The 25,844-nt window shown below is 35.4% G+C and overlaps 1 protein-coding gene and 1 long non-coding RNA gene across 14 annotated transcripts; one reads left to right on the top strand and one right to left on the bottom strand.

Moving 5' to 3' along the window:
• The first annotated feature begins 74 nt into the window (after nt 1–74).
• LOC116429018 (uncharacterized) lies at nt 75–23,125 on the top strand. 12 transcript variants are annotated; one of them, XR_013000026.1, is made up of 7 exons: nt 75–296; nt 1,059–2,450; nt 4,626–5,055; nt 5,227–5,518; nt 5,577–5,646; nt 6,194–6,726; nt 23,092–23,125. It is a non-coding gene; the product is annotated as an uncharacterized LOC116429018 (long non-coding RNA). The 12 variants fall into 12 exon arrangements; XR_013000025.1 differs by lacking the exon at nt 23,092–23,125 and adding an exon at nt 18,504–20,750; XR_013000027.1 differs by lacking the exons at nt 6,194–6,726; nt 23,092–23,125 and adding an exon at nt 18,504–20,748.
• LOC116429017 (mitochondrial inner membrane protease ATP23 homolog) lies at nt 199–4,395 on the bottom strand. Of its 2 annotated transcripts, none has more exons than XM_076373677.1 (6): nt 4,282–4,395; nt 3,787–3,998; nt 1,420–1,465; nt 1,102–1,183; nt 774–998; nt 199–645 (listed from the first exon to the last, which is right to left on the bottom strand). In XM_076373677.1, exons 2-6 carry the CDS (start codon nt 3,980–3,982, stop codon nt 445–447), a joined length of 750 nt encoding a protein of 249 aa, XP_076229792.1. In that variant the 5' UTR covers nt 3,983–3,998; nt 4,282–4,395; the 3' UTR covers nt 199–444. The 2 variants fall into 2 exon arrangements, with proteins under 2 accessions (XP_076229792.1, XP_076229793.1); XM_076373678.1 differs by having other exon boundaries at nt 4,295–4,363.
• Nucleotides 23,126–25,844: the final 2,719 nt, after the last annotated feature.

Here is a 25,844-nt window from a genome sequence, read left to right as displayed (position 1 = left end):
CTCTCGCTAGAAAAAATATGATCCACGCGCATAAATGCATGAAGCGTGAAACTTTAGTCAGTACAGTACAGGGTGTTTACTATAATAATGGTCTAGCCCCCTTTTAGTGCTGATATGAAGCACTGAAAAGATCATTTACCGTATTCGAACACAGTTTAACCAGGAAATTTCGCTTATCGATTAGGAATTACACAAGAATTACAGATTAACAAATTTAATTTCATCACATTCATTCAAACATTATGTACATTCAACATGTATTATACATTTTCTTCTGTCGTGTCATGACGTCAAAGGTATTTATACAAATTTGTTACATTTCGCTAAAACCCTTTAGAATTCTTGAACTAAATAGTAAACACTGAGTAATACACGATAAATTGAGATAAGGTTCATAATAACGAAATAAAGGTATGCGCACTACATTGTTTAAAACGGCGTACACTAGTCCTGAAAATATCCATATAATGGAGCTTCTGCATACGCTCTTTCCATGTCGTCGGAATTTCTACGAATTCGTCTTCCAACTGGTTCCAAGTCATTATAACACTTCTCAAAAACTCGATTCACAGCTTCCCGTGCTGCATCTTCCGTAACATTTCGCACGGCAAGTATAGATTTCATAGCCTTGTCCTTGACACAAATCTATATAACAAATATTATGTTACGTTAATAGTTATAGTCCAGAAAATACGTAGACTACCGGCCAAAAGTTTGGAATCACTACGTAAATTTAGAGAAACAGAACATTTTAAAGCGACTGAACATTTTACCTGATGTCTTTCTTTAATATTGAATGGTGAAGCAAATCCTTGGATCCAAGAACCAAGAAAACTGCAGTGACAAAGATTTGCTGCTCTGATTTCTGTGCAAGCTAGATGATTTATATCGTTCAGGTTCATGTTATTTCGGCAAAAATCAAACATATGAATCATTTCATGACTCAAAACACCTTGGACCTTTCCTTTAGAAGTAGCTGTATTTTGACAAACAATAACCTGAAACAGAAAAATTATTATATACAATATTTCATGTAAAAAAATGTTAAACATTTCTAGTGAGAAACTTCTGAATGTAAAGTGTTAAGTATTTAATATTTACCTGATTTAAATCTGGATCATATCCCCCCGTCACTGATGTATCACACACTTCACAGGTAATGTGACGGCGAATATCAATTTCACTGTAAGTATAATTTTTATACATGTAGAATAATAGTATTACAGATATATAGTTTATTTATGTTCAATGCTTACAGTATTTATGCTAATGAAAAAAAGACATGACAAACTTTAAAAACTACAGCATATTCCATTATTGTTTGTATAGATTCTTAAAAATAAAATCTTACACTAGATATATAATAGTACGGCCATATTAAAATAATAGTTAAAAATAAAAAAAAACTGTGTTACATACCACCCTGAACTTTTTAATGCTGCCAGCATAAGTTTAACTAGAGCACCTGAAATGTTGAAACACAAAAAAATTAGTAATCCTTAAAAAAAGGATAGCTGAACGCGATGATAAAAGTATTCTTACACTAAATTAAATTGACGCATAGTGGAAAGAAACCGAATTCAGTGGTCAAAGGTCAATCTTTTAAGGTTTAAACAAAATTAACTGATTCGTTTAATGCAAAGAAAATTGTTTATCACTAACGAATAAAAAAAATTTCTTTTTAGAAGCTCTGATTCTCGAATAATATAATTGTTAACAAATTTGAAAGTGTAAGAGCCGACTCTTGGTGTGTAGCGCGGTGTCCTTTGTCGGAAGCCGATACAGTGTCCGAAAAATTGGGACACACGTGCGGAAACAGTTTCGCAGAACTGTTAACAAGTGCCCCTCAACGCAAAGACGCTTAAAAAGGGAATCGATCATCGATCGTTACGCATTCCGAAGTGGATCGTCAGTCGTGTTCCGATATAAAATAATTAAAAACTTAAAGGAAGCCAATGTAGATTTCCATACGTATCAAATGAGGAAGGATAAATCATACAAAGTTGTATCATTCTGCAGATACAAGGGAAATAGATGCCCTTGCAGAAATGGGTCATAAAGTTAAAAATATATATATATATATAACCTTGTACATAAAGTTACAAAACAACCGCTTTCTTTATGCTGTATGGACCTAGAATCAGCTAGCAACAATAAAGATATTTACGACATACAATTTTTACAACGCGCGAAAGTTCAATTCGAACCACCGTACAAAAGATGAGAGACAGTACAATTCAAACGTTGTCAACGATACTGACGCACTAAATCATATTGTTTTAAATCATATAGACGCGTAAAATGCAGATAAGATCACAATTCCACTACTGGCACCAAAGAAAGGGAAACGCCTGCAAAATGTGTCTTATGTGAAGGCCAACATCCAATCAATTACAAAAGCTGTGTGCTCTATAAAGGAATAAGGAAGCGATGATTTCCCCCACTAAGAGGTAGGCCAACAACAAACAATCAACAAAATCAATTAGATTGGGAGAATACTTCAACTTTATCGACGCACGAGCCGACAAAGGCACGAAGTCGTACACAGCGCAGCCGCATACAATATTAAACAGATTTCGCAAAACCCAAATCATTATGAACCCGTTATAATCATTCAGCAAAATTTCGAAGATCTTAAAAAAATCCTAACCAAGCAAGCAGAACAGATGACAAACCTTTTAAACCGATTAACAATTATTGTATCTAAACTAAAATAACCTGCAAATATAAAATCGCGCCATAAAACGCCAATGTCTTGACTCAACATAGTCAAAAGGTGTACATATTTGTTAGAACTTATAACATAAATATATTATCAATGTCTGAAACGCATTTCACTGAAAGAAACTACTTCAAATGCTCGAATTATAGAAGCTTCTCAACCCTGAGAAAAAAGTTCATAATAGGAGGTGACTTTAATATTATTAAAAGACATTTTAATAATCATTCAATTGGTGAACTAACTATATTTAAATCCAATCGTGTCTCAAATTAACATCAGACCATACTCCTGTCATGATTACAATGTCGTCTTATATTATAACTAAAATAAAAACACCACAACTACACAATATCAAGACAAATCGGGATAAATTTCGGACGCTAATAGAGGATAAGGTACTACTGAACCTACCACTAAAAACTACAAAGGACATGGATAACGCAACAGAATACTTTAACTCTGTTGTACAAGAATCATCCTGGGCCTTAACGCCGGCGTCAAGTTTGATAGAGAAGATAAACTGCTACTTACCTATTAACATAAGAGAACTTCTTACAAAAAAAAAAGGCTACGAAGAATATGACATAATGCAAAACAACCGTAAGATAAAATCAAATTTAATTAAGCTGCAAAAATATTAAGAAAAAACATTGCACAAATTTAAAAATAATAACATACAAACTAAACTTAAATCACTCACATCAACAGAATCAACGGAATATTCAAATATTCTGTTCAAATATTACTTTGATTTTTCTGACTTATTTCATTAACATTAACACCTTATTCATAAAATGATTATAAATGCACTATACCACGTATAAGCTACACATGAAGAATGTATTTAAAAACTTGTATAATACATAAGTACCTTCAAATAAATCTCTACTTTAAATTAACTTGAAACAGTATACGAGAATTAAAACATCTCAAGTTAAATTACTTAAACATTTAGATTAATTTAACATATTAGAAATATTCTCAAAAATGTAATGTTTTCAAATAGTTAATACTCAATCGAAGTAACAAACACAATAATTTTAAGAACTATACAAAAAACATACTGTCTTTTATACACTTGTAAACATTCATTTCGCATTTGAACTTATCTACATCTTGACGTTCTTCGATGCGAAGAATTTTATTAACCCAACTCCGTTGTGATTCTCTTCTTTGTGGATAAAGATCATAATTATCTTTCTCTATATTATCACTGATATTTGGAACTGATTGTGTTTGGTCTTCCTTTACACTGGACATGTTAGTTCACAAAAATCTAAATTTACGTAACCGATAATAAATTATAAACAATTAAAGAAACAACATATAAATACGCGTTATGAGGAAATATAGACTGTCTTATTTGTTTGGATATACGTTTTAAAAATTTATTCACTTAAACTTGTAAATATAATTCAAACAAAATAAGCGAGATACTTCTCACGTGGTCGCGGTTAAACTTAACCATAAACACACAGACGAGACATAAAATTATATAGCAGTCTCGGACAGGTCCTTGAGTAGAGATAGTGGGGAAACATTGTTTTTGTGTTACTAACGTAAGCTAGACACCTCTTTTATATTCGGTACATGCTATTCTCATTATTCAAATATTTCCACTTAAGCATTTGTCGTTGACAAGTTGTGTAAAATACTTGTAGCAGAAATGAAGTATATAGTTAATTTGATTCCTACCATATAACAAGCTTAAAATCTTGTATTATCGGTGTTGCGTTACGCCGTTCGCGGTTAGGGAAATTTTAGGGAATTTTAGGTGGGTAAGGTGCCCGTGGAGTACTAAGGTACTCTGTTTGTGGCGCGTAAAATAAATCTTATACTTTTGGTTGTAGAAATTTAGACTTCTGTTTTATTTCTGAATTTATAAACTGGTTAAACGTTTCAGGTTCGAAATCTTTCTGATTTTTGCGTTGTAAACTTTAAACTTAAACAAATAAATTAGTAAAACACACAACACGTTGACGCATGCCCTAATGCAAGTCTGAACCTGTTTTGTTCTCTTGATCCGAACAACATTGTAATCTGGTGGCTAGTCTGATATCCCCTGAGGGGGAACATCCGATCGCAGAGGATTAAACAGTTGAATCTTTAACAATGTGCAAAATAGCTAATTGTGCGAAATTCGAGGGCCGCCTGTATTATGAAATTGCTAAAGCCAAAACAAAGAAATGCATTTAAAATACTTTATCCAATGTAATTATTTCGTACAATGTAAAAGGGATATAGAGAGCGATGTGAGCAGTATGTAGAAAAATACTGAGCTTGCGATGGACTGTATAATTTTGTTTAATGTATAACATTTTGTGTTTAAACATGTAAGTATAATTAATAATTGTTCATTTGCACACAGTTCTATCCACTGATAACAAATGTTAGTAGAGTATGGTTAGTGCCAGTTGAAAGAAAATTAGAAATAGAAATGAAGTTAAGAAAAATATGTGGTTTAATATAGAAATTGGTGAAACTACAATGATTTTGACAATTAGAATAGATTCATGAATCCGAGGCAGGAAAATTGAAAGAAACGGGTGAAAAGAAAAACGACAAAGTATTCAGAATAATAATTACAACTCTATCTGATAAATAGACAAGATAATTTTTAGTGGAAAGTAAGACAAAAATAGTGTGGAATCAGTTAAGAAAGTTATATGCTGGGAATGCAGAATACCGAAGGATCAACATAAATCTGGAACCAAAAAATATCAAAATGAAAAACACTGAAATATAATATAGACTTAAACGGAAATCATAGATGAAAAAGAGAAAAAACATATAGAGGTATAAAAGAAAATAATTACAAATAGAGCAATTATAATGAATGTAACATATGTTGCAGGAAGGACCATATGGCGAAAGAATGTTCTTATCATCATGAAAAGAAGATTCAGACAAATAGTTCAACGCAGGTAAGCATACATAATCAAAATGTAACTTACAGGAATAATAGAAGAGCAGGAAGTAGAAAGAAACAAAGCAACATAATAACTAACAGTAGAGAAGAGTATACATTCAGAGTTATGGAAAAGACAATCATAGAAGACCATAATAGATGGATGTTAGATTTGGGTGCCACATTATATATGACCATATATTGAAAACATAATAAACTCAATAAAACACAACATTAGAATCAACGCTGAAAAATATGATAGGAGCCTAAAATCATATGCAAAAGGAGATATAAAAGTAAATATTGTAACTCGAAAAAGGAACAAATAAAATAAAAATAAAAGATGTGCTTCATATATCAAGATTAAGAAGAAGTTTATTATCGGTGAATCAATTAAGTAGTAAATAGGAAAGTAGTAAATAGGAAATTTGAAAGTTTATTTATAAATAATAACTTAACTAAAAACGAAAGTTTCCTTTATGCTTTCTATGTTGAAAACCTGTTAATTATGTTATTTTCAACTTTATCTTCTTTACGAAGAGAAAATGATGAAATTTTTACAGTTTCAGTAAACAATATTGGTATAACGATATTCAGAAGAAAAATATTGTAAATTACTCGACAACATTATTAATTAGGTGAATGTATACGTATTTGCAGTTAGTGTTCACAATGCCAGCGAAAATTATTCATTGTCCACTGTGTAGGTTGAAAGCTACATGTTGGCTTGTTTTCAATTTCCCCGCGTTCAGGTCGGAAAAGTTTAAATTTTAATTAAGCATTGGACAACCTGGACGTGAAAATGTTGCAGCTACATGCAGCAAAATGGTTACTGATCCGAATTAATCGCGGGTGTAAAATAAGAATGATGTTATCGTATTGATCGTGCACTGATCAATTATTGCTGTTGACTGTGCAAAGCAAACTCGTTAGCCATTTGCATAATGCCTCGTCGATGAGTTTGCATAATGCAGTTTCCTGCAAAATACTGTAATTTGTCGCGCTATTCTTTGCTCGAACGTTTAGTATTACAAGTGGTCGCCACGATAAAGACTTAACTTTAGTATTGCGAATCTCGAAGAGGGCAGAGCGAACGGTAAGAACATTATAGTAAAAATATGCAAATCGCTGCTTGAAACAGCAGTTTGAAGATGGCGTTGAATAAATGAAAGGCAAGATACTCTGACGTTACTTTCTATTGTAATATAAACGTTCTTTCTACGCATTCTTATGTAATTGTAAGAAATATAAAATGGGTCAAGTAAAATCGTTATTACTAACAACCTTGAAGAAATTGAAATTTACATTTGTTATTTAATTGTAATTTAATTTATAATTAAATAACATTTCCTTAACAAATTATGTTTCTAAAATTATAGACAAAAGGTTACGAATAAAAAAAAGCATCAAAGGAGTGAGATAATTAAGCAATGATCAAACATTCAAGTAAAATGTATATCAACGTTATAAATTGTATTTCCCTTAAATCATTCCATCGAACTTGATAAATTTTCTGTCCAATCTTTATTATATATATATATATATCTGTATGCGAATACGTGGTTCTGTTATTTTTCGTTTGTTCGAACAAAATTTTCAATACAAACGAAATTCTTTTAAAGCTCGTTAACTATTCATACTGTGGATTCAGCAGAATGATACGTGAAAAAGCTTGTTGTTCTCTCGCACTGTCGCGCACGGAATTTTATTGGAAAACACCGATTTTTAATTACGTTTACAAGCAAACACACGCTAAATTTTTGCCCGACGAGCGCAAATCAAGCCCGGAACGCTTAATAATTAAACACAACTCCAACACTTCAATTGCCGAAAATGGACTGGAAAAAGGGACTCCTCTGATCCCGCCATTGTGGCGGTCTGCCTTGAAACGCGCGATCCTACCCCGTTAAAATTTCATTTCCGTTCTCGAAAATTTCATTTTTCGGTGCTGGGTAGAATTTTAAATGAAACAAATATTTATTTTCCCGTTATACACCGGTTTCGTCGAAAAGCAGTTTTTCATTAATCAACATTCGCTGTTTCAAACTTGAAAAGGAAAAATGCCATTCAACGGTGTCTAATGCGATTTTTAAAATGGATTCATAAAAATAAAGTCAACATATGTTACCTCACTAAACAATTACTCAGAAGGTATAAATTGTCGTGTTTTCAAAAGTATAAATTAAAGATAACACAAATTATATTTCATTAAATATTGCCCATCGCCCATTTTGTTTCACACAATATTTAATGAAGTTTCATTTTTCTTATATTTAATTTACTCTTTTGAAAATTTCGACAATATCTTCTGGATAATAGTTTGTTGATATTTCTAGATATTTATTCTTACATCATTATTAAAAAGAAACCTTCTTCTATAGCAAAATATTTCACGTGTGACAATCCAACGATCAATGTTTCTGTTAGAAATGTTTCAATATTTGTTGAACAATCCACTCAGAGATCCTATATGACGTATTACCCCGGCTGAAAGAGTAATAAAACTAAATTCGAGACGCGTAATAGGTTTCCGAGCATCGAAGTCACCCCTATGATCGTGAGTGCTGAAGCCAAGTCCCGGCCGGTTTCAATTTTAATCATTGTTTAGCCCGAATTAACTTAGTCAATTAAACGCGTTGTCTGTTTGCGACAGCTCGCAACCATCCGACGCTGTGAACAATATAGCTTACGTATGGTAATTCGAAATAGCATCCCCCGTGAGCACCATATGCCAGAGACATGGAATTAATTATCGCCATGGACACCCTTCTCTACTTCCCCCTCGTTTCATTCATCCCTTTCATCCCGGTGACAGGATCATACGGTATTTCTACGTTTCGTTTGTAACTCAGCACCGTTGCTGTTCCGTTCCGGTTGCTAGATGTGTTCACGGTTGTTCGCCGGCGCTATGGTTGTCCGCGGTAGAAAGTAATGTTACGATGTTTGTTTCTTTATTTCACGGTTGCAACGTGTGCGACCCGGGTTCCGGTCTTGTACAGTGGCAAAAAAATGCCGGCCACTTATTAATGGCGCGTGTCCAGAGTTAACAGTGACGTTTCAGCGAATAGGATTCATAATATTTGCTTTTACAACTTGGATGTAAACAATAATTGGAATAATTGTTTAAAAGCGTCCAACGGTATTCGTCGTCGGTCAGGTGAAAACAAATCACTTTGCGCGGCGCGATCGATAAGAACGCACAACAGAATCATCATTTAACAATTCGCAGACTGGAATGTGCGTAATTTCTGCTCGTAAACAGCTTTTGAATTTCGAACTCGCAGTCGGTGTCGGGTCTTGTATTTAAATTCAATGCGGAGCTTTGTGCATCCCGCCAATAATGTATGCGCATGAAGGATTTCATGATTTCGGACGATTAGCTGTAATTGAATTCTAGTCGAGGGAGGATGAAACTTTTAAAATATTGATCCGTAATATCCACGATAACCGCGACGGGCTATCATTTTCGAATAACGTTGCCCTTTTCACTTGGATAATAATGTCGAGTCAGCTGAAACTTTCGAAATGGATTTAATGAATTTAAACATTATTTTATGTATTTCCCTTTCAAATGACAATTCAATATTCTTTCTCTGTTACCAGTGTTCAATATTTATAACAAACATAAGCTTACAATGAACATATTAATCCTTCTTTCAGCAATTGTCTAAATATAACGCAACTTCGATCGAAAGAATTGCGAAAGAAATAAAAATACGAACAAGCGAATAAGGATGTTTTCAAGTTTAAAGGATCAAAAAATTACTTTTTTCACATTTAATCATTACAGTGACTTTATATAATTTACAAAATTGTCGATGACAATTGTAAACGATTTAAAAACTCACCATAGTATTATAATATCGTAACGTAGCAATTGCGGCAAACTTTTAATTTCTATCGCTACCCTTATCGTTAACTGTTTAATCATTGATTTTTATTTTCATAAACGCATCCATGAAATCCAAGTGTATACATTGATTCAAATTTATATGAGAAAAGTTTCAAAATCACTCTAAAAAGACGGATCTGGAGCTCATCCTTCAAAAGCACGTCGCCTATAAGATTAAACGACTTAGAGTTTATATTAAAAATGCACTTTTAATGTTTGCCATCCTCCGATACACCTCTGACGGATCGCTATCAGTCGAATCGATCACGTGCAGAGTCACATCCAAGTTATCCGTACACACGCATCGATTGTGCATTGCGTTTCAACGTTATACACGTCTCCTCCCTCTGAACCAGTCTCCCACGTGCTCATATTACCATTTATGGTACCCGCGTGAGCCACGTTGTCTAAACGTCGCACGCAACTCGAGGCAACAGTCTTCGGTATTAGGTAGCAACATTTGACTACACGTCACGGATACGTTCCGTTTACATTAACGACATTTCTGCCACGTTGAAATTAATTGAGATCGTTGCGAGGCATCCTGGTTAACCCCCCTCCTAGTCCTGAGAACAACTAGGTTAACGAACGGTAATCCGTGGGAGTAAACAAGAGGTGAATCTACTACTTCCGTAGAATATTGTTGTTCCGGCACTGATAAACACGAGACCGGATTCTCGGTTTGTCCATTGCTATCACTATGCGATTACTAGACTGTCGATTTTTATGGATTTTTGAGAAATTTCAAGATGCAACGTTGCACAGAATGCATACAATAAGGAAAAATATTCGAAGTATAAGAAATAAATTTTACTATTTCTAAAGTATCCCAAAACACATTCCAATATTTCGTTGAAATTTAAAGAAACGAAAATTTTCTTATATAGAATAATTTAATTAAGGAAATAATTGTATTTTACTTAAGATGTGTTATTATCCCCAAGAAGATATTTGTATTTCACTAACGCTTTTACTATTACTTTTTTATTCCATATGCAATCATGTACATACAAAGACCAGCTACAATCGTTACTGATTAAATTAAGAGCTAGGTGTTCGACCGTTTAATAACGTTAGCCGAAGAAAACCGCTCGGAACATTTATATTACTCGGAGCGACCAGACAAATTATTCAACGTTACAAAGTAGTCGGCATTTCTGTGACGAAATTTTTATATAGAACCGTAGTATCGTCGTACCGGCGGCGCGGTTCGAATTACCGTAATAATTCATTGTTATTGCAACACTTACAATGGTCCGCAGCATGCAGTCATGCAATCATGTGGTACACTCGCAAAGATCAATTGTGCTTGCCTTCGCACCCCCATTTGTTAGCCGGACATCCCCTAAATTCGTGCGCGAGGGTCGACTTATTGGCGTAGAGCACAATATAGGGGGGTTCGCGCAATATTAATGGAAAAAGTTTCTAGGACAATATGGCAACCAAAACGACACAAACACGCGCTCAGCTCCCGGGTGGAGCCCTTTAATGGACCCGAAGCTGAGTTCGATACATCACGAACTGTACTTTACAACTAGCCGACATAATTATAATAAATTCTCCGCAAGGAGAACGGCCGTTGAATCTAACCGCGGTTCGTTCGTTAATAAACAGTGAATAAATCATTATTATTCCAATGTAAATTCAGCGTTCGGATATTGGTTTATGTAAAATCGTTTGTTATATACCGTGGATCTTTCTGTAAATTCCATGTTATAAGAATGGAATTAGGAAAATAGAATTACGACGGAGATGGATTTTGGATAGTGTTTTCTTCGTATGCGCATGTTTTGTAATTTTGCACTTTAAAATGAGAGGCTTGAAATAATAATGATGTAATTACTACTTTTGAGTTATTGAGAAAAAGCTTTTGTGAAATATTTTTGGATTAATTAAATACTAGTATTATAATTAGTAATAATTAATGTTATTGATAATATTGTCATATTAGTCTAATTAATCCGAGAACATTTCACAAACACTTTTCTTCTTTCGAGAAACTCAGAATGATAGTTAGACCAATATTATTCTGAGTCACTCGATTTTCCTATAAATGCATAAAAATCCGCAGTCTAATTATTACAATATTCTGTAATGACGAGTTTGATCGCACGCTATTCGCGTGGGACACCGAAATTTAACTTGCATGGAACTAGTCAAGGCCACGAACACATTACTACTGCCTTCATTAAAACTTGGACATGCTCGTAATGATGTGCGTTTGTGGTACTACTAGGCGAGTGAAAATTTTGTTTAAATGTTGTAATAAACAATAATGCCTTAATAGAAATGTTCGTGTTGGTAGCTTGCAATAACTGTTCGTAAATGTTTGCTAGGAAATTTTGGATTTTAATTACTAATGTTCATATGAAATTCATACTGAGATTAAATCGCAGAAAGTTGATATATATGTATGATTAATGAATTTTAATAATTAGTACGGTTATCCAAAATATAAAAACATCACGTTTCTTGCAAAAATTTTTCCAAATTTTAACGATAGTATTATTTTTGTAATCTACAATAAAATGACTCTAATAAAATAACATAAGTATAAATGAAATTGAAACGAAATATAATAAAATTTATGGTACAGAACGAAAATGGGAGTGCAATAAAATAGCTGTGATTGAAGTACGTGTATTAATTAAACATGGCAGTCGATTAAAAGTAATCACTTTAAACACAAATACGAACGTGCTTCCTAAAATGAATATTGCATTCTCGTGGAGAGCGAAGAGTAAATTTCTCTTAATTAAATTAAATTATTACCTTCGATTACATTTCTGTACACGAGTGAAATGTTACTTCGCTTCGACTGGTGCAGTATTAAGAAGCTGGTTAAACATTGACGAGGTATCGGCAATTCGAATATTCGAAGGATGATCAGCCAATCTAACAGGCACCTTAGCTACACGAATATATAGAAGTCGCGAATTGTGCAACTATTAAGTTAGATTTGACGGAACGAGGATAATTATCTTCGCTGATAACGAGGTACAAGACCTTCCCAATATTACCACTAACAATGTACGTCAAGACATTCACTAGTTTAATTTAAGTAATAGTGCTGCCGTCGATCTATCTTAACGTTTCTGATGTGGTAGCCAATGATACAGATTATGCGTTAATTTACATTTGCGATAACCGCTAAAGCTTTAATTCAGAGAATCTTATTTAAAATTTTTGTCATATTCATATTTATTATATATGTATGTATATCGTTTTAAATGAAGTACGTAACAGTGAAAATTAAAAATATGATAATGCACTCTTTCATTTATTCGCGTTACAGTGAAAAAGTCGCTGCTTCATTTTTATGAATATCCGCTTTCGAATTTCTTAAGAATGGAACTGCTGTCCATAACATTTTTATTATTACTATCTTCTATCACGGTTTTTATCATGATAATAAAAAAAGTTAAAGAATTTTAGTATACTCTGCACGCTTTGCTCGTAAAAGCCTGTACAGAGACACGCTTTTATTTAATATCGGAATACTTTATGTTACGCCCATATGTATGTATGTATTATATCTGTATAGTATTTACTATCTCTGAGATTTTCATTCTTCTCCGGGAAAGCAGTGATCTCTTTTTATACTTTTTCAATTTCTATCACAACCCATACCTATATTTACCAGTTCGGAAGAGCCGTAGTGAAACAGTTCGAAGATTTTTCTCTAAACAACGCAAGCTAACTTATTATTAAACAGATACGTTTATTTCTTCGTCGTTCGAAATCCACTTTCTTGTTTTAACAATGTTCTTAACGATGCTCGTTACGAGCGAGACAAGAAAGAAAACGAGAAAAAGAAACATTCTTCGCGGCGCGATCCAATATTGAAAAATAATAGGAAAAAACCAATTCTAAATTCCCCGGGGGTGCGGCCTTTAATTACATTTATTTAGGTTGCGCGTACCCCGCGGGGAACGCGTGGTATTAAAGAACCGTCACTCGAAATTCCGGGTAGCCGTGATAAAGTAGAAAGATTTACGCCGCATAAATTTCACGTTGACGGCGATCCCCGTCACGTGAAAAATTAAATAATTTTTCTTATTTAGCAATCCGGGAGAAAACGGCGAAGTAGTGCCTACCTGCCGGCGGTGAAGTGAGTCGCCGAGTTAAAAGAGGGGGGTTGGATGGTCGCCGCTTGTAATGAACTCTCGAGGACCAACTTCACTGCATTTATATGTATGAACATGAAAGTACACACACACACACGCAATTGCGCGGGCTCGCCTATTCGCGTGTGTGCCCACGAAACATATAGAAAATTCGTCCCTTCGCGTACACGTGTATTTACACGTGGACATATGTAAAATCGAGTCGCACGAAATCTCGCCGCGTCAGTTTATGAATAGTCATGCTCCCTGATTTTGATACGGAGAAAAAGGTTGCACCCCCGTTCGATGCGGAATACGCCGGTGAACCGGCAATCGCTTCCAAATCTGAGATTTACAATCATTCGTTTCCTCGTCAAATATTTTTCTTCGGTAAAAATGAACTGCGATCGCTAGGAAATTTCTCTAACCTTGCGCAGTATGATTTCTGTCGCAACTGCGGTGCAATATTTTATTGTTGATCGTTCATTAGAAAAAGGAAACGATTCTCTGCCGGTTCTACGTTTACGTTTACTTTGAAATATTACGATTAATAGTAGAGATATAATGTTCAATCTGGACTCGAATGAATCAATTGACATTGAAAAAATTAAACCACAATATCTAAAAATTAAGAACAAAATAAATTTAATAAGAAAGTTTTGTCTAAAGGATAAACTTCGAACGATCAACCCCCTCGGTTCTTTCAGATCCGTTATATAAAACTTTTAATGTTTCGATTTGTAAAACGGAAGCATAACAATCGTTTAAATACGCGTCCCATTGAATCTCTCGGCCAGATGAAAGGCAAATAACACAAGAATTCCAGAATCATACTATAAAAGCTCTTTCAACGTGAAGTATTCCAATCTCATGAGATTGAGTTCATCAAGATTTGCATATAAACGAACGGAAATATGTAATACATATAATACCTGCATGTACCACGTGGCTGATGTCTATAGCATACGTATATACATTTTTCGTGCGTATAGGTACCTCTACTACATATACCAAAAGAGAAGACACACAAGCACACGGGCGGCGTTAGACGACTCGACGACCTACATATCGTAGCCTTAATTACGAGGGCCCAAATAGGGATCCCACCCCTTGTCGATTTTGTCACCGAGCCATTGAAAGTTAATTTTCTTCCTCGTAAGCGGTCAGTCGACTGCGAATATGCCAACGAAAGCAATTATCCCGGTAAATGGTCGCGGAGGGTTTATCTCGGTCTTCCTCGTGCGGTCGACATTTTGTCCAGGTTACCGAACAATATTTTATGAGAGCAAAATCGATATGCGGTGAGACTGGAAATTGTTGCCTTCCCATTTCAATCTCAGCGAAATGAAAATATCCGCACCCATCTTGATTTTTATTTTTTTTTTTATGAATCTTTAACGTTGTACGTAATATATTATAATCCATATATCAACCCTTTTAACTCGATGGCTTTTTGATTGTAAACATGTATCGTTTTTCGATGAAATATCGATGACAAGTTTTACATCTACCATGGAGAAGAGTGCTAAAGAAATTAATGGAGAGAACTGTTTTATTTATTTATATGATCCAAAATTTAATATTGAATATTAAATTGAATATTACATTTTAGAATTTTTGTGAGTCAAACACAGGCGGCGGATGAGAGTGGCCTTTCGAGAGCAACGGATTAACAATTGTGCCAGACTATCTCTTATAATGATTAAGTAATCACTTAATCAATTCATAAATATAATTATAAAACAATTAATTCTACCTTATCTTTACCTTTTTATTTTATATATTACATTCACATTTACATCGTCAACGGTATCGTATAGAAATTCATTATCTGCTTGTCAGATTTAAAACAAATTTTTGTTTTGCTTGTACCTGCTTATTTTGTATGAATTTATCTCTATACATATTAATTTCGTATATATTCGCTCTTCTCGTCGCCGATGTCGCTGGCGCGTTAATTTTACGATTAAATCGCGAACGAAGGAAAGGGCAATAGCGTGCTTGTCGAAAATCGGATATAGAGTCGTAATTTTGTCTTCGGTCATGTACAATTCATAACTGATCCGGTCACGTTCCATTGTTATCGGAGATACAGTGAATTCCGTATGACTCGCAGCTTCGCGGAAGTTTGGAATGGTAACTTTCTAAGTTCGGAGGATTGATACCGCAGTCCCAATTTACTTGGTTCAGACTTTACCTCTAAACCATGAACTTGGAGGCGATTATGTAGGCTACTCGTTACTCTGGGACATTTGCTTAGACCTCGAATTTCGTGGGGATTATTCTCGCGGGCTCGTGACCGAAACCAAAATTTACTTTTACGGGCGCGCCGTCCCATACGATGAATCTCGGGCTACGGATTTAAACTTGCGGCCCTCGGGCCGGCAACGATATGAAGTAAGGACGGGAGGAGTTCGTGAAAATTCGTCGAATACATAAGACGATTAAACGGTTCTATAATTGCGATTAATTGAGATTAGAATGTTGAACTGCAAGCGATTTTTGTAGAAGAAGATTATATATCAAGGTATATATATCAGGATTATATATCAAGTATGCGAATAGATTACAGATATCTGCTTAAATCTATATTTTCGAAGATCTGCTTTTAATAAAGGGATTTGAATAAAAAGTAATATCACCGCATGCGCAGAGTTTTGCTTTATAAAACGTAATACAGAAAGGTTATTAATATTTCGTTACGCTTTCCATTGAACTGGACTTTCATACGGAAAGTTCAATAATTAAAACTGTAGGAAGGATTTTTAATACATTTTTTACACCCGTTTTCAATGGAGTTCAGTAGTAAAGGGTAAACAGGAGTTTAATTTCATTTCAATCGCTGTTATCGATGCAAAACGTTTGTCGCTTTTATATAGAACATAATAAAATGGAACTTAACGTTTCCGATAGAAGAGCCGTTCCAATTGTAACGCGATGTAGGAAATAATATTGTGAAAAAAAAGGGTTTCACGGTCGTACGGGCGATTTTATTTTACTGGAAAGTGCCATTCTTTCCGCGCATGATTCACTGTTCAATGTGACACGCCGCTTTATCTTTCAATGATACGCTTTAAAACTCTTTTGTTCTGAGTGAACGAATATGCCCGGTTGTCCATAGAAGAGGCTAAAACTTGGCTGTCGCTCCACATCGTTGAAGGAAAAAGGAGAAGGACTAGATTAATTCGGTTGATCATTTTTTTTATCTCCGCTTCACAAAGCTTTGTGATTCAAATATTTGCGACACGCCGCGTTGTCCGCGCGCGTCCATTCGACTTACCCTCATATAAATACCTGGATTCAAATATCTGTGAATTTTTCATAAAAGTTAGTGCGTCCTCGCGTATACGTGAATTTCCCACTTTTTTTTCATTCCTTTCGATAAAATGCAGCTCTAACGCATCATAGTTGAGTTTAATACTAAAAGAGTATTCTTATAAATTGTGGGGTTAGATAGTTCATGGAAACATCGAAAGTAGGAAATAGATTCCTAATAGATTCCTAAATAGATGACTAAAAAACAATCGTAACATACAAGACAACCGATGCGAAATAAAAGTGTTTAATGTAACTAAGTTGATAATAGTGTAGCGCAAACGTTGCAACGCCGAACAATTCATAATTATTCCTACTTTTCTTTGCTACAAAAGATAAACTCTATAGGAAAACGCTTAAGATTTTCGTGGCGTTTAACGCGTTAAAAGTGTGTACGTTTAGGGATTAATCGAAATCGATTTTATCGAGATACGTGATTATTCGGCGAAAAACGGAATTGACACGGTCCTCGATTAATCCGGTTTAATTATACCGGGGGCCCTACAGTTCACGTCGACGCGACTGTTAGAAAGTGAGAGGTCAACTTAGGTTCGGGGAACTGTCGGAAAGTTTCTGGTTGGCTGCTGAAAACTTCGCGTTTCGGAGGGATGCGCCGGCGAACCGTGGTCTGTTGAAATTATCGATTCGGTATAATTGCAACGCTCGATAATTGGCTGTGTCAGCAGAATCACAATGCACAGTAAACTAGTTACACGAGGCAGAAGTAACAACTTCATTAACGCATCAACGCGTGCCACTTTCATGTTCTGGGGAGCTCTGCGATTCCGTTTCGAAGTGGCTGCTTGAAAAGCGACCTAGCCGGTTAATTTATTTTCGGAATTTGGCCATCGCTTTCTTACGACAATACGATCTGTCACGCGAGGGACTTGTTGCTTGTTGTTCTCGCTCGTTTTCACCCTGTCTTTCGTGTTGGCTGTGCGAAGATTCTTCGTTATAAATGCGAACGATACTTTTCAAATAAGGTATTTTCAATGAATATTTCGAAAGTGAAAGATTCCTCTTTGACAGAAAGTTATATAAAACGTTTTCTGTATATTTAAAACACAGTGAGATTAAGTGTTCTCGAATGCAACAGTAATTTAATTTAATTAAACTATATGAAATTTAAAATTAAACTGTATTTCTTATGAATCTCTCTTCTGTGACGTTAGAAACCATAGGTGATATTTAGGGAGATTTTTTAAACAAAATCATTAAACGTATACATTTCAGACTCTAGAAAATAATTCAATAATTCACAATTCAATAATATACCTAGGTATCTATATTCATTTCAATAAAAACATTCACTTAATCCAAAGTTACAGCAGTTTCATAAAAACCGCTCCGAAATAATTATCATCGCGATAATATAGTATTTCCAAGACATTAATTGATGAAAATATATAACAAAAATTAATCTTTTCTTTTTTAAATTTTTTATCGAGAGTCAGCTTCGCACGGAGACGCGATATTACCGTAGTCTGCGTGCGCTAAACGACGAGCGAGAGGTACGGGCAGACAGTTTCAAAGTAAGTTAGAAATCAGAACGATTTACAGGACGCTGTGCTGCGCCGTTGCTCGGCGGGCACTAGTACACTGGAGGCTTGATCTATGACCAACCGGAAACGAGTGGATGCACGGTTAGAGTCACCGATAAAAGAAGCCGGAAACGCAAGCAGTACTGGCCGAGGCATAGCAATGAAAACGCAGGAGTAAAACGTTGGAGAGGGTGGCATCCGGGCGGCCATCTTCGGAGAACGTCAAGGGGTGATGACGTAGTCGTGCTATCTACTGCACAGGGTGGAATATACTTTATTACATAATGTAAAACGAAATGAGCCTGTACATGGAAAATTTCATTTCAAAGTGATATCGCGTTTTAGAAATATATTAGCTTGGCCAAAAGTATTGTAAATCGTCGCAATGTCTGTAATATTATAATGTACCAATGAATATCGCGAATGGACGAACTAAAAGGTAATAGAAAGCTTTCGAACAAAATAGGCGATGCATAGATTAACAAAGTGTAATTTAGTGAAGTTTTTCTTTAAATTTCAATTATAAATGCAACGAAACTTTTTGGCCGATCTAGTATATCGTTGATGCAGAAAAAGTTGGTTACTATAGTTTGTAAATATAGTTTGTAAAAAGTTGTATTTTATTTAGTCGCGTTGCAATTTATATCTTAACCTATATACGAGATTGGAGGTTATGGTTGATCGATCGTATAATGCAAGCACGGTATGAACACAGTTTTCAGAACGATGCGATTACAGGATAGTGTAATCTTCCAGGGTGTAAAGTCGCGAAAGCGACGAATAAATCGTCGACACTTTATTCGAGTAGAGATTTTCATTCCGCGTTTTACGCTCGATCAGTATCTAAACTCGGCTTTATTCTTATTTTATGCAGAATTAATGACACCATAAAGATTCATCTTCGGTTGGTTTTTTAATTAAGAGCCCGTCGTTATTGTATGTACTTCTTAGTGAAAACTGCAGTTTACTTTACGTTATAACCAAATTACTTTTTATAGGAAATAACATTTGTCTTGCTTATAATTTTCTAACGCTAACTATATTGGATAATCACAATTCTCGAAGCCCCTAATTTAAAGATATTGAATTAAAACTGTTTCCATTTTGCGAGCGATTCTTTGAATACCTTTTATCGCCGGATACACCGCGAAATCGAACGAAGGTCCAAGTTATTAAATTTTCATAAGACGATATCGGAATTTACTCGATTCGGATAATGCCGTGGGCATAGTTAAGGAATCGTGAGCACGTTGCAAAGATGTAATTTAAATTCGAAAGTTTCGGCCCTGTAATGAATCAAAAAGTTGAGCACCCTCGCGCTATCTCTACGAGCAATCAGTGTCGTATAAACATTATTCAAGCGCTCGGTTGGTTCAAAGCGGTGATGCAAGAAGACGAGATATTCCGGATGAACGATCGAAACTCTTACCCGGAACTTCCAGAAATTACTCTATCGGCTGCGAGCATGTGCATATATTCACTCGACAATTGATAGACGCGAGCGTATGTATGCACTTACGTGTAACGAACGAGTGAAACCGACTACGGGAAATTTGCAGGATGTTCTCGGTGTAACGATGTATCCAACGAATTTATACCAATTTAATGGCAGACTAACACCTGATCAATATATTTTAACGTATCGTTGACCGGTTACCAGTTAACACGTTAGTATTGCAGAGTATTGCAAATCAGAATACTTTTAATTACAAACTGCGAAAGTGTGAAATTTCGTACCGATTTCCTGTTTCTTCTATTCTCCGAGTATGACTAGATTTTCATTGTTGCAAATAAAAAGGAACGACCGAATGAAAAAAAAAATCTTTCGCGTAGCTGTTACCTTTTTGTTCCTTTCAACGCTCGTGTGTTTAATGCTACATAGTTACTTTGCGGTTGTTCTTCCGGCTTTGTGCACACATTCGCGGAAAAGTTACCAGCTTTCCCTGAATGTAAGATGTCTAAGTGGTTTCGAGGAGAGGTCCTATAAAAAAAGGGGGCTTTTCTTTTGCCCCAGACACACCGACCGCGTTTTCTGTCTTACCACGTCGATGAAGGAGGCATTAATGGAACGAGGGGTTGGTTTCTATCGGACGCAAGCATTTCCCGGCACGCTAGTAAATCATAATGCGATTCTGAAGGGGCGGTTCGCTTCTCAATGCAGGATATTCAAAGACAAAAGGGACACAAGGAAGTCACTTTCCCCTTTTATCTTTCTTAATTCATTCCCCTGGTTCGAAGATGATCTTTACCTTTAATGTATATCACGCTTCTCAAATTTGCACAGCGAAATTAACTTGGCGTTTCGTGCATATTTTTATTGAAATATTAAATTGTCGACACGATTTTATATCGATGATTAGCTGATTCTGTAATCTGAAAAATTATAATCTACTTATTATGATTTCTAATTTAACACAGAAACAGCATTTTACGATAGTAATATCGCAAGAAGTTCTTTCATTGGACAGGCATCAATTGATAATGTCGTCATGGGTGTTTCAATGATCTGTAAAGTGATTAAAATGCAATGCATTCCGACGATTAATTAACGACCACAACACCATTAACGAGTGCAATTAAATTTCAGCTAGCGATACCTGTGCCGAAATCAAAACTATCAATTAGATTTACACTCGCATCGAACGAACCGATGTAATCATGCTCGGAGGGTAAACAAATGAAACTAATTGAATTTAATGTTAATGTTACGCGTGTTTAGTTGTGTATTTTCGTGAGAAACGGGACAGGAACTGCCTTTCAATTAGAAGTGCAACGGTTTTGAATAAAATTCTGAATTTCCATTGTGTTCAAAGCATAGTGTGCATTGTAGGGTAGAGTAGAGTGTGGCGAATCGGATCAATTCGGATTTAACAGCGAAAAATTAATAGTTTGAAGTTAGGATAAAAATTTATTTTCATAGATTTCTTATTAATGGACATTCAGCTGCAATATCGGCAACTGAAAAGGATATTTTACTGATAATAAAAACAATTATTAGCACATTTGGCACAAAAATTGGTGCCACAATCGAGCGCCCCAAAACCTGCGATAAAGGTCCCTATTTTTGGGTCACTCTTTCCAAAATGAAAAGATAATATTCATTATTTTATACGCAATGATTTGTTGCCTACGTCGAGAATACTTACATTCGTTCCCTGTCATTTTTTAGCGCTTTCGTTAATGTCGTTAGTGTAAGCGGAGAGTTGTTTAAGTTGCCTCGGAGGATCCGCGGGTAACCAATTTTCGGTGTGTCGGATAGCGTACCGCAACGCTAGAATAACGGAGCTGTTACACCACCGAACCTGCGGGCGTCGAGGCGCACAACCTTCATTAATCTGTTGCCGACCATTTCAATAAATGAATTATTACTTGTAGCAGTAACATGTAAATTTATTTACGAACAATACTCCCATGGCTTTAAATTCTTAATTCTTTGAATCAAATTTCAAATACACATTTTCGTACTTATTTATAAAAATAATAACCCTCCTTTTCTCGCAGAATCATATGGAATAACTGAATTGGATCATTCTAAAATGTATTCGGTCGTTTGAAAGCGAATAAAATAATTTTGGACAGCTTTTGAAATTGAACACTTCATAGTGTGTCGTCGACGCGAAAGAATACGGTCACGGCTCGCACTTCATAATGCAAAGTGACGTACATATATAATCGATGAGCATATCACCGTGATACTCGTGGCTTTCGAGGTCAATTACAAGTCGTTCCTTAACTTCCTGCCACCGATACGATCTTACCCCTTCTTCATTTGCATGTTTGGCCCCTTATTAACATATTTGATATCAGGGCCGGTCGTGCCGCCGCCTGCTACCCGTCCTCCCATCTTTGATTCCGTTTTAGATTGCCGTTTGTTGGATCAATGTTACTTCACTTGTTACCCGGTGATTTCACTAAACTGTTCTGGGATTCAATTAAAGCCAATGGCGATACACCGGCATAATTGACGCGTCCATTAAACCGCGTGGCAAGAACGACTGCACGTGCACTGGGGAGGAGAAAAGTTGCGGCTGTGTGCGTGGGAAAATAATAACTAATGAAATGAAACGTTGATTTTTGGGTATTATAATGTACAACAATGTTAGTTGATTTTATTTTGCTATCGTTGACACGTTGACAGACAAATTGGGGTAATAGAAATTTCTGTGAAATGATGTGAAAATGCAAAAAATAAAACGGCACATCCATCGTAGCCATTATTTTTTTAATTTTGATGCACCTTATAGATCTTAAGATCTATATAGAATTTCTTTAACGAAATTTGGTTAATTCAGTAGATCAACGTGGAAATTAATTTATAAACCTAGCGAAGAACTTGTGTTATCTGAATTCCGGCATGGCAGTCAATGTTTTAAAGCAATTATTTTGTTTTTTATATTAAGATGAAACAAGGAATGTATATTATGTATTATATATTACACAATATTACGTTTAAATTTATTACTGAATACAACTAAAAGTCGTTCTATTTGTAAAAACTACATCCAAGAAATTCAGAACTTATTTCAGCTTTAATATTTTCACAGTTGGAATTTTTTAATTTTTTATCAACCGGCATTCGTAACTTTTAAAATTCTTTCCAATTCCAGCCGACGTTGAGTTTCGCTCCCGTTTCAACGCCAGGGTCCCACGGTATTAAACTATAAAGGAACAGGAAATAGTGCGAGCCGAAAATTAAATAATAACGTGAGACGAAAGGAAAATAGTTTCCGAAACGAGTTCCTCCTTTTTTCAAAGAGAATTTTGCGGAGAATCTAGGAGGCAAGATAGGAAAGGGTCTTCGTTACGAGGGAAACCTTATTTGACGAGAACCGTTGGCTCGCAGCCTAGAAGTTCAATTTTTTGTTCGGAACGGTATTCACCAGACTGCAGTGTGCTATTACCGAAATTACCCGGTAGCCACGGTTACATATCCACTTAGCTTTAAACTTTCGAATAATTTATGAAAAATTTCCGGGCACGAAGCGAATTTTTCATTCCGGCTGCCCGGCTTCGATAATTGTTAGTCATCCTTCTGGATCCGCCTACGTCCGACGGCGGTTAATCGTTGCCCAAAAATATATTTTAGACAGGCGGGGAGGGGCAGTTGCGATGTAATTGGTTAACGACAGGGAAAATTAGCAAATGGGTCGTGGCAGTATAATTCCTCGAACGTGTGTACTAGCTGGACTAACAGAATTTTGATGACGGTAAGTTACGTCCTTGGTAATAAAGGGGGACAGATCGATCATTGTCAGATGCTAATTAGATTCTCCGTTACCGATGTACCGTAATAATCGATTCAATTTTCTTCTGTAAATGTATTATACGTATGTACTTTCTATTATTTTTATAAATATCAGGAAGAAAAATGGGATGAGCGTATAAAATAGAATTCGATGATATTAAATCATGTTCCATATGTGTTCCAGGTGTTCGTAAACAGTGTAAAGTAATTTACAATTCACAGTATCTATTGTTTCTATAATAAATGAATTAAAGTTCCGTTTTATATAGACAATTATTAATGGATTTTTCTCGTGTACATTAAGCAATTGATATTTAATTATTAAACCAAGAATTAAACGATAGAATGCTTAATACCAGTTGATGTGCGATTAAAATTTAATAAGCTTCATAAATGTTTCTTCTGATTCGTTAAAACATACAAATGTATAAGATAAATAAAGTATCTAACGGAAGGAATTCTGTTTACTTGTTTCCATCTTGTTAGACGTGGATGTAACTTACTTATCGACTGACTCTCGCGGCGGAGTAAGATCCGACAATATTACGATTTATTTTCCTCGTGGTCATGTTCCCAGCAATTTTCCGATAGTTCGTCGCGGAAGAAAGTCGGGTCGCTTAATCTTGCCCCGGGAGAGGAGATGCTAAAAACAAGTAAGATCCGGCCGAGATATACCCTTGTTTTCCTGTTACCGGTGTATCCACTTAATACCGCGTTCCATCTTCACTTATTTATTCGTCCTGTCCTTCTGCTTCCTCCGTGACGCATTGTCTCGAAGTTCCTTTATTCGATGAAGCGATCGATCGCCGAAGCGAGCGGTCCAAGGCACACTCCCAGGCATCGTCAATGTTTCAGCGTGGTATGGAACCCGACAAAATGATTATTTTACGATCGAATTAGCCCCGTGACAGTTTGCGAGACGTATGGGATTACAATATTAATGCGACAAGTTTGTAATGACTTCGGATCGTGATAAATTATTAACGAGAATCTTGTCGAACCTCCCTTCCGCTGGAGATCTGGCGAACGTTACCGGATTCGAGCCACCGAATGTAATCAGCCGATCGCGGATTACAAAACGGAGAAATTCAAATGGAATTTATTTCTTTCAAATTTACGACCTTTCACGCTTCATTCGAAACGAGACGAGCATATTAGTGAGCATCATTGAAACACCTACTTGCATTGTTTTTTATACATCTCTTTGTATATATTTCTCGTGAAATAAAATTAATTGTTTTTTCGTACGATTATTTTTATAGGAATTTTTATACTTCAGACGTGTATTGAGTAGATGTTTTCGTGATAGGCAAAGATCGATGTGAAAATTTGATCATTAAGTTCATGAACGTGCATGTCGCTGCTACTTGTTTATCTCCCGTAAAATTTTGAAATTAATATTCCAATAATTGAAAATTCGTCAATCATTGTCCTTTACTCGAATTAATGCCGACGTTATATTGTCATGGCGAGGATTCATTGGGAAATATGGAAAACATTTATTACCTCAAGCAATTCGCATCGCAAATACAGGGTAGAAATTAGTTACAAGTATTTTTCATTCGTGCAATTCGTCGTCCGCATACACATATTTATTAAAACGTTTTTCCCCCTTTTTTGCATCGTTTGCATATTTATTGGAAACAATCATTCGTAGAACACGATAAACACAATATTTCCATTTCGATTTCATTGCACAGTTGCACAAATAGTAACATCGATACTTTGTAAACACAGGAACTCTAACAAAAAACAGTTAAACTTTTTTATATAAAGTATATTTAATGTTTATTCAATTTCTATCGAAATTTTTTCTCTTTATTCGAATTTCCCGAGAATTTTACAGTGCAATGCACGATGCCATTGAAATTACACTGTCTTCTATTATAATAGTAATTACAAGAGTTACATATATATATATATATATATATAATTGTAAGACTACAAATTACATACCTGACGTTGTAAGAACAAAATCATTTTACCTTCATGGAGTGTCGTTCTATATTCGAAGCTCTGAAGAATTCACATCTCAGCGTTGTGAATATCAGTTTTGGCCACGATTTCGGTAGAATCCGCCACTTCTCGCTGTCTGTGTGTAAGACGCCATTGCTA

The sequence above is a fragment of the Nomia melanderi genome, chromosome 14 (assembly GCF_051020985.1).
Source record: "Nomia melanderi isolate GNS246 chromosome 14, iyNomMela1, whole genome shotgun sequence".
NCBI lineage: Eukaryota > Metazoa > Arthropoda > Insecta > Hymenoptera > Halictidae > Nomia > Nomia melanderi.
This window is presented reverse-complemented; position numbering and strand designations above follow the sequence as displayed.